Source organism: Sturnus vulgaris, chromosome 12 (genome assembly GCF_052056855.1).
Source record: "Sturnus vulgaris isolate bStuVul1 chromosome 12, bStuVul1.hap1, whole genome shotgun sequence".
Classification (NCBI taxonomy): domain Eukaryota; kingdom Metazoa; phylum Chordata; class Aves; order Passeriformes; family Sturnidae; genus Sturnus; species Sturnus vulgaris.
In genome coordinates, this window is record NC_142254.1 from 2,181,724 (window position 1) to 2,191,497 (window position 9,774).

At 47.8% G+C, this 9,774-nt stretch overlaps 1 protein-coding gene across 1 annotated transcript; it reads left to right on the top strand.

Moving 5' to 3' along the window:
* Window positions 1–878: 878 nt before the first annotated feature.
* Window positions 879–9,320, top strand: LOC148222326 (axonemal central pair apparatus protein HYDIN-like). Its single transcript, XM_088172242.1, has 6 exons — window positions 879–953; window positions 1,096–1,215; window positions 2,303–2,437; window positions 4,242–4,441; window positions 7,649–7,773; window positions 9,106–9,320. Exons 1-6 carry the CDS (start codon window positions 879–881, stop codon window positions 9,318–9,320), a joined length of 870 nt encoding a protein of 289 aa, XP_088028368.1.
* Window positions 9,321–9,774: the final 454 nt, after the last annotated feature.

Sequence of the window (9,774 nt, forward strand, 5' to 3'; positions counted from 1 at the left end):
CCAGACGTGCCTCTACAATCGTATCAAATAAGACAGCAATACTAGGTTACAAGAAAGCACCCATTTAAAGCTCATGGAAAAAGGAGATACCAACTCTACTCTTACTCAAGTTGCTGCTAAAAGAACTGAACCTTATCCTCATTCAGCATTCACCTCATTTGTCTTTTTCCCAACTTCTGTGTTACTTTATGTTTGCCTTTAACTCTGTTAGAAACGCACTAACGTTTAAATACAAGTATAGGGGACAAAATCATCGAAGCAAAAGAAAACTGTTTATTAGTAATGATTCAGCTGAGCCAGGCATCTCTTGCTCCCACCCCAGACAAACAAACACACCCTCCAATCTTTCTATCCCCTTTATACCTGGCTAGAGTGGTCCCTGTCCCCTTTGCTATTGGATGGGTACTCGGGAACTCAAATTCTCTCCCGACCGCCAACTTTCCTGCCCCCTCCCCTCTCATCCTGCATCTTTTTAGTCAGGTCTTCAACCCCATCCCTCTCCCAGCTCAGCAACATGCAACAAAACAACCAGAACAAATCCAAACACATAGAACCAACAACTTTCACTCCTTCACTTAGTAACATTTGGCTTCAGCAAAATATCACCTCATCTCCCACACCTCCTCTGGTACTGTTCTCTTTTTACTGATGTCTAAGTTCTAGATCAAAAAAGATATCTGTAGTTATGTGGGCCTCAGTTTCTTAGAGTAAGGGACATCCCAAAATTGTTTCCCATGGAGTCTGAATGTAAATTCATGGGTTTTACTTACTCCATGAGTGCTCAGTCAGTGTCCCAGAGCTCTGTGACTCCGTGGGCACAGAGATGTGCTTAAGGTAAGTGTTGCCTGCCATTCTGGAGAGGAAACCTGCAGAAATACATGCCAAAAGAGCAGCTTGGCTTGAGCCTGCTCTGTGTGGCCCAGCAGCTCATGATCAGCTCAGAGCTGAGGTGGGTGAGCTACTGTTTCCCCAGTGTGGCCTGGGCAGACGTGCTCGCCCAGAATCTGTACTTCACTGGGGCTCAGTGTAAAAGTCTCCTTCATCAACCTTCTTCCCAGCAGCTGAACCTCTCCCTGCTCTCTCTTGCCTCTCCAGTTGCCATCAGTTCTCCAGAAACAGAGCTTGTTCCAGGTTTCCCCACCAGAGCTGGTATTTGAGAACTTCGTCACTCATGAGGTCTCTGAAATGGTATTGTCTCTCGTAAATAAGGACAAGGTAAGTGCTGGGACATGGAGCTTTAAGACTGTGCTGAGAGAGGAGAGTGGTGAACACATAGTGGAGTACACATAGTGTACAGTAGTGTACAGTACACGTAGTGTACAGTAAAGCAAGTTATCTGCTGCAGCACATCCAGAAGAAAATGTCTCAGCGCCTTTGTCCTGCAAGATGGTGGAAATCTTCCTGTGCAGGGAATTCTCGCCTGATTTTGGCAATGCATTGATGGTATCTATCCCAAAGGAGTTTCCTTCTCATGAAAGCTCTGGACTGATAGGAATGTTGAGGGCTGTACAGCTCGTACCTGCTCTCATGCTTTGCCTTGAGTGTATACCACATCCTGTGTCTCCATGGCTAATCTTGGCTCCTGGTAGGAATCTCTGTCTCTCTCAGCCTGTTTGGCTCTCTTTGTGCAGCTCACCGTCAAGGCTCAGAGGCTGAGTCTTCTCCACTTGATGCTGCAATCACTTATCATTAATGGCATTGGCAGTGCAGGAAAAGTGTTCTGAAACAGCCCTGGAATCAGATTGATGCAGCAGAAGCAGCAGGAGGCCTTTAGGTGCCACTTTAGGTCCTTGCTAAGCTTCATCTGGCTCTGCTCAGGTTTTCCAAACGCAATGTGGTGCTCTGCTTTCCCTTTGGAGAACCACAGCACATCCAAAGCCATGTGCGCCTGGAGGTTTTCAGCTTCACTTGAAGAAATGGTGATTGTTTTGCAGTTTCCCAAGAGGGTTGAGAGCAAAAAACTTGAACAATGTCACCAGTTGTGTTCCTCGACTGTATGGCTGTGTGCGGGCACATGCCAGCGGGTTTTTTTGGCCTTGTTGAATATGCAGATGACTTGGTTCAGGTGCTCTGTCTCCATCCTGCTGATGCTGACCTGCTTGGCCCTTCCTTCCCACCTGGCATTGCCCTACTACCCCTGGCCAAAATGCTGGGCGCAGACAGAAGGGATTCAAGTTGACCCCTGTGAATTATGTGCCTTTACCGCCACAGCTTTGGAAAAGGGGTCACCAGGGCATGGACATTTCTCCTCTCGTCCTGTTTCCACAAGTTGCATGATCATTGTTTCATGTCTTTCCTGCAGTTTCCTCGGCTGGTGAAGGTCTCCATGGAGAGATCACCTCATTTTGAGCTGATGTGCCCCAATGATGTGTTCCACATCGTGCCACCAGGCACATCTTCCCCTTTGCGCATCCGCTTCACCCCCGACGAGATGAAGGTGAGACTGGAGGAGCCAAACCTCAGAATTATCTCCAAAGCCATTGTTTTCCCTGCACTCTGGCAACGGCCCATTCCATGCTGTGGGCTTGGCTCCAGGCTGTGGGCAGGCAGCCTGCAGCCACTCACACCTTGGCATGTGGTGTCAGGCACTGCACGCAGGCCTGACAGGCTCTGCCTCCTCTCCTTGCACATTGCTCAGCATTCCCGAGGGAAGATGGACGGGGAACAGTATGAAAATGACAGAGGGGTGTGTAGCCGTGGAAAGGGGTTTTAACCCTTTAAGTGCGGCGCAAATAAGATGCACAGCTACATGGTGGTCTGTCATGACAGGAAGAAAGAGACAAGTTTATTCAGAAACACACTTGGTTTTATAGCATGACTCGCAACCCCAAGAGTAGAGAAAAGGTGATTGGTTCAGAGAGAAGACACCCCATGCTTAGGGCCTGGTCACGTACCCCAACAGGTGTTCTATCTTGTTCTTAATTCCTTTTTATTTTGACCAAATTATCACCCTGGGAGAAATTCTCCCTAGCCTTGAGCTGGACCAGCTCATTGGCTGAGAACAGAGCTGAAAAGCTCCAGCCTGGAATATTTTTCAGGCTGTAATTTTCTTACTTTCTCAATATGTGTCCCACAAGGGGTGTTGATGGATGTTCGGCCATCTCTAGGTACAGTGGAAAGGGTTTAATTATTATGGAAAACACTAGAGGAACAAAGAGGTCAGAGAGCTTTCCTCCTTCCTGACTGGCAACTGCTTGCCTGCCTCACCCTGGGCTGGAGCAAAGACGGTGCTTTTGCACAGCCTCTGTTCTCCAGCCTTGCAGTTGTGCTGTCCCAGAGCCCAACTGACCACGACACAGCTGCAAGGCCAGGGCAGAGGATGTGCTGTGCCCGTGAGCCCAGCCTGGCACAGGCACACTGAGCTCTAGGGGCCCTTAGCCAGCAGGAGGTTGGTGAGCTGCAGGGGACTTGGCCACCTGCTTGAAAGAGCTCGTGTAGGGCAGGTACAACCTGCAGGCAGACCTGTGAGCCCAGAGCCTGTGGCAGTGACACTGCTGTGGCTCTGTGTTCATGTCTGTCACTGTGGTTCCTCTGTCAACTGGCACCCATTCTGTGCCAAAGGAGCTTTTATGTGGAGGTTTGAATACCAGTGCTGAGGCCCTGGCAAGTCAGATCTCAGTGCTGTGATCTGGAGGCTTTTTCATGCAGAAGGCTTTAGGACTTGGCATCATGGAAGGCAGGAAGCCTTGCAGGGAAACAAAGAGAGGCTCTTTCCAACAGCATCCCACTACCTCTTAGCACTGTTCTTCTCCTGACTTGGTTGGAGAGGCAAAGTTAGAGTGGAGTTCTGAGCCAAGTGATGTTTTTACACCAGGTCAGAGGTGCTTTGGGTGCAGCTGTTTTCTCATCTTCCTTTTGCTGCTTAGAGTCAGTTTAACACTTTGTCCTATTCTCAAACAGCAGGAATAGAAGCCCAAAGAGGAACGTCCTGTGTTCCCTAGCTCCATGTTCCTTAGAAGGGACTTAGGAATTATTTAACATCATTAAAATTTAGAGCAAAAATTGTGGTGGCCTAGGGCAGTTCTTTGTATGACCCAAGTGACACAAGAGCTTAATGCCACCGAGACAGGTTTTGCAAAGTGCACTGGTGCCTTTCAAATGTGACATATTAGTAGAACTTAGTCTTCATTTTGGGGTGGAATAGGTGAATTGATGCCCTTGAAGGGTTATAGGAAATGGTTTTTTTTCTGCCATGGGGATGCACTAAATGCCCTGTGCTGAGCTAGTTTCTTTTCCTGCAGAATTATTGCCATGAGCTCGTCTGCCTCACTGCAAGGGAACGGATAGTTGTGCCAATTCGGGCCATTGGTGCCCGAGCTATCCTGGACTTCCCCGACCAGCTGGACTTCTCGGAGTGCCCAGTCAAGTATAGCACCCGGAAGACTCTGCTGGTTCACAACATCGGGAACCTGGCAGCTGATTACCAACTAAGCACCCAGAGGTGAGGCAGCTCATCTGTCCTTGTGCAAAACCCCTTTGGGAGACAACAGAGCTGGTCAAGAGCAACAAAAGGAACCGGAGCATCGGAGCTGCTGCCCTGCAGCCCTGGCTGGAAATGGGCAGGACATGTGGGGCAATTTGCTCTTGCTTCCCGTGTTTTATGCAGGATGCAGCCTTTGAGCTTTCTCTGTCCCAGATTTCCTGCAGGCTGCTGGAACATGTTAGTAGCTGGCTTGCACCTTCCTGGGCACAAGCAGCTTCTGAAATGGTTACTCCCCACTGTCAGCCAAATGGACCCATTCTCTGGGAGGCCACAGGCACGTGGCTTTCCAGTGGTCCCTGCATCACATGCCCAACATGAGCTATGTTTGGGCAGCCGGTGCAGGTCCTGGTACTTAAAGCTGATCTGATTTCCCTTGTCAGCTGAGGGCATCAGTCACCTCTTCTGTTCTATGACAAACCTTTGAAAGCCAGTTGAAAATTTCAAAGGGATGATTTAAATCTCTGAATAAGGTCTTTCCCCCTTTCTTTGAGATTTCTTTTTAAATACTCCGAAGTTCCTGTGTTTCTGCTGCTTTTTCATTTTGGTTTGTGTTAAATGTTTGCCAAGAGATCCTGAATTCTTCATTGGCAACTTTCATAAAGGGCGAGCTCCTCTAATGCCTGTCAATATACCACATGCCCATAGGTACATGCACAGGTGTATAGGAAATAGGAGACATTTAGTGAATATGTGAAAAGCAATTGGGCTGATTTAGAAGATAGAAGTATAGAATAACTTTGTCTGGAGGGGAGCCTCTGGAAATCATCTGAGCAGACATACTGCTCAAAGCAAGACCAGTGTCTGGGGATTGCAAGGTGCCATTGGGAGATCTGGACCTGTCTTTAGATGCCATACAAGAAAACAAGCATGCAAATGGTCCTAGTTAAAAAGAGAAGAAAACCCATTCAACCTATTGAAACTCCCTCCATATCTCCATACCTTATCTTTTCTGACTGTCAGGTGCAGTAGTGATTCATTCATAGGGTAGATCTAACAGGATGAGAACTATCTTAAAGAACAGCTCACAACTAACAGATAAAAGGCCAAAATTTAGCCTGCCAGCCCCAACCAAATGGTTTTCATTTAGTTATTACAGTGTCAGGGATGTCTCCTTCACAGCCCTTCTATGTGTGGGCTCAGGGAACAGCTTAGTGATGTCGGCTGAAAATCAGAGGAGTGAAGTTTAACTGTAGAGCTTGTGTGCTTGGGTCTTGGGGAGACAGGTCTATGTGAGAGATGGCTGCTACAGCAGTAATAGAGGAGTCTGGTGGGTACAGCCCGGGGTGGGATGTAGAAGTTGCAGGGGCTGATTTGCACTCAGTTTTTCAGTCCTGACAACTGAGTCCTGAATTTGGCTGGATCCTCTTCTCCTGATAATTTGAAAGTAAGAAGATACTTTCTTTCTGAGACAACCCCTGAAGTCACCTCCAGGATTGTTATTCCCATCCTGCCATTTAAGGGCAGGAGTATGTAACATGGGACAGGAGTGGGAATGGGATGAGATGGGATGGGATGGGATGGGATGGCATGGCATGGCATGGCATGGCATGGCATGGCATGGCATGGCATGGCATGGCATGGCATGGCATGGCATGGCATGGCATGGCATGGCATGTAGTGCTAAAGTGTGACCAGGGATTCCCTTAACTGGCAGCTTGTCTGTTCTGGTGAAATTTCTGGCAAAAGAATAAGAAAAAAATCCTGTGCCTTGCCCACACCAAGCCCCAGCAGAGACCTGCAGCAGTCCTGGCATCACCCCTGGGGGCAATGCAGGAGCATGTACAGTAATCTGGCTCTGGGGCTGCTGGGGCTTTGTCTTTCCTGCCCTCTCTCCAAAGTCTCTCGTCCAGCACATAAACATTGCTGGCCCAAGGCCTCTCCATCAGCCAATAGCAATGTTCTCACTAGTGGTAATGGGAACAGGTCAGGCCCATAACTGCAGCCATAGGTCCTTAATGAGCAGAACCTGAAGCAAGTTCATCAGCTGTCACTATTGGCATGAGTAAAGTTCAGCTTGCCAGATGTTCTCTTTATTTTTGCATGTGATGCATTCATCACCAAACTCCCAGAACACACTCTTAAGTGACAGATTGATCACCAGCAAATCACCAAGGCCAGGAACTTCTGTTTCCTCAGTGGGGCTGTAGAAGAGCACTAAACCCAGCAGCTGCTGGGCAGAAGCACATTTCACCTGAGCTGTCCCTGAGCATCAAAGCACAGAGTCTTGTGTTTGTCAGGCTCAAGAGCTCTTTACCTGGTGACCAATCCTAATTGCTCCTGCTAAATCCGAAGTGCACCAACACATTTACATAATTATTTCCAACACATTGCACAGTTTCTCTGGTGGGCCAAGCGAACTGTTACCAGCCTGGATGGCAACCCAGAGTCCCAGACTGCATTGCTGGTAAATACACAGAAACCTCCTGTTCTGCTTCTTTGATGTGCTCCTGCTAATGATGCTTCATTTAGCTGGGATGAGATCCTTCAGACTGTAAATGGCATCCTCCTTTTGGGTGTTGTTCCCATGCCACTGTATTATTTGCATTTGCACTCTTTCAGAGTTTTGATTGCTCCTTTTCTTAGACCAGCTTTAATTGAAATGCTGATAAAATTTGCCCTTTTTACGCTAAATCAGGATGTTTTCAAGGTAAATGAAACCAAAGACCCACACTGTAAATTCAACAGTAATTATTCCTTGGTCTTCAAGGAGAAGTTCCTTCCCTGCCTGATTCCTAGGCTATAATCTCACAGGACAGGTAGTGCCCTAACATTTGCATCTCTTGAGATGGGGTTTATAGGCAGAAGAAAAGGGAAATTCCTGAGACAGTCAGTGTCGAGTTGTGCATAAAGATAGCTCTCTGTGCTTTTCACAAACCATTCTCTGATGGGATTGCTGCCAGTCAGACCCTTGAGTCTCCTTGCAGAGGGCTGGATACAGAGTATGGGGGAGATGAGGTCGTTTTATCCCACAGGATCTTCTGAGGGCTGGATCTCCTCACAAGTGGGTCAGTAGCTGTTTCTGATCCCATCTGTTCTGTCTGTCTTCTGTTGACTGTCATCTGTTTGCTCCCCGCTTGCCCAAGTGAGCTGAAGTGACCTGCACTGCAGAAGGAGTACCATCCCCAGATGTCCCCCTGAGTCCTGATCCCTGTCTTTGTGTTGCAGTCCTTTCTCCGTGGTTCCAGCCAGGGGAACTCTGGGCGCCGGTGACACCATGCAGGTGACAGTGGAATTTCACCCGCTGACTATTGGTGACCATTCCGCGTCCCTGGCAGTGTGCTGCAACACAGGTGAGTGCTGGGCCCTGCACAGGGCACAGGACAGTTCTCCACATCACTCTCTGTTGTCACATCTTCCTCAATTCCCTCTAGATGTTCCAGCTTTCCAGCAATGTTTCCAGCAATCCCCTCCCCTGTTCCAGCTTTACCCTAAAGAAAACTAAGAACTCACTGGTGTTTAGGGGGTTGATAAAGTGGATCCCCTCTAACAGGGCTAAGATTTTTGGAATCCTGTTTTGCTGGCAGTTGCTGAGTGGAGGAAGGAGGAACCCTGATTCTCTACTATCGTGTGGCTATGCCTGGGAGAAGTTTGATTTTATTGCTGAGCAGTGCTGTATGTGAGGTGTGAGGTCTCCAGCAGACCCTCTCCAATGCAATGTATTTCTTGCACACCTCTGTCCCGTATGCTGCTTCTCCATTGGCTTGTCACAGACCCTTTTTCTATGTTGCCCTCTACACATATATTTAGTTTCTGTCTAATAACATTTTCAGGCCCTCAAGTTCCTGTTTGGTGACAAATCAGGACAAATCTTTCCTCGTCCCCATTTCCCAGGCCATTCATGCTGTTGCGGACCTCTCAGATCTATCTCCCATTTGATTTCTAGACTGAGGAATCCCATTCAATCTTCATATAGAAGCTGCTCGGTTCTTATTAATATTTCCTTTGTCTCTTTTTTATTTCATTTTAAATGCTCCAGCTTAGGTTTTGAGATCAGAACAATATAAAGTATTTCAAGACTGATGTGGCTGGACAGGGAGATGATGATGATTTTCATGGTGTTCATTTTGAAGTGGTTTGTCACATTGCAGAGCCGGGCTGGTTGTGTTTCCTTGCCCGTGTCCCCTCCTTCGGTGGGCTGTCACTTCACTTGTTCCTCTGGGCCTCTTTTTTCTGCCCACATGCCCCCAGGCATATTTGCTTGTCAGCAACAAAGGATCCAAGGGATCTGGAGAGACAGGAGTCTCGTGGGGTACCCAAGGGACACCCTGGGCAAGGCAGGACTGAACAGGGCTCCTCAGCGTCACCTGAAGGACTTTGATGCAGAAATCCCAGTGATCTGAGTGGGTCACCTGAGCACATCTGACCAATCTCACTGTACCTACTGTCAGCTTGGGGCCAAACCTCTACAAACACACTCAGAAATAAGGTGTTTAGGGAGGTGCCCAGGACATCCTCACGCCGTACATACAGAGCTGTCAGGATGTGACAAATGCACTGATCCATGGAACTGCTAATACAGCTAAAAGCTGTGACACTTTCTAGTGCAACCTGTTGTTTGCTCTGCTCCTTGTGCTTCCATCAGCAAGTGAGCTGAGCAAAGACTCCTCATTGCTTTGTTCCAGGCGAAAAAAGCATCCAGACAAACCTTCACGGAGAAGCTGTAGATGCCAACATTGGGTTGAGCACATATTCCATGAAGATTGGGAAGACTTTTATCAACACGTCAAACTATACAACCATGTTCATTGAGAACAGGAGTAACATCACAGCCCACTTCCAGTGGAAGACTTTTCCTACTGAGGAAGATGAGAATGAAGAGAAGAGGAGGTTGGTTTGAAAAATGCATTTCAGTCAGATACATGGCCCAAGACTAAAACTAACATATGGCCTCAGGGGGGTGTTGGTGCTTTTGAATGGTTTAGGCCAAGTAAACCATCTCTGGCACTAGGGTGTGTGTCCTAGGCTTCAGGAGCTCAGCACTTAGCATTGCAGTTCCATGTCTATTCCAACCAAGGATGGCATTTTGGGAAGGAAAGGTTGATTGCAATGACTGGATTTCCGCAAGTTCTAATTGGGCTTTTGCCTCTCTAATCTTCTTCTACATGACCTGGCAACATCCTTAAACATTTCATGACTTGCCAGCCCCTCTTTCCTCTTTCTTTTTTTTGTTTTTTTTCCCCTTAGTTCCTTCAAAAGCTGCTTGCTCATCCAGGCTAGCTGTCTTGCCTGTCAGCTCATCTTTCAGCACACAGGGACAGTCTGCTCCTGTGCCTTCAAGACTTCTTTCTTGA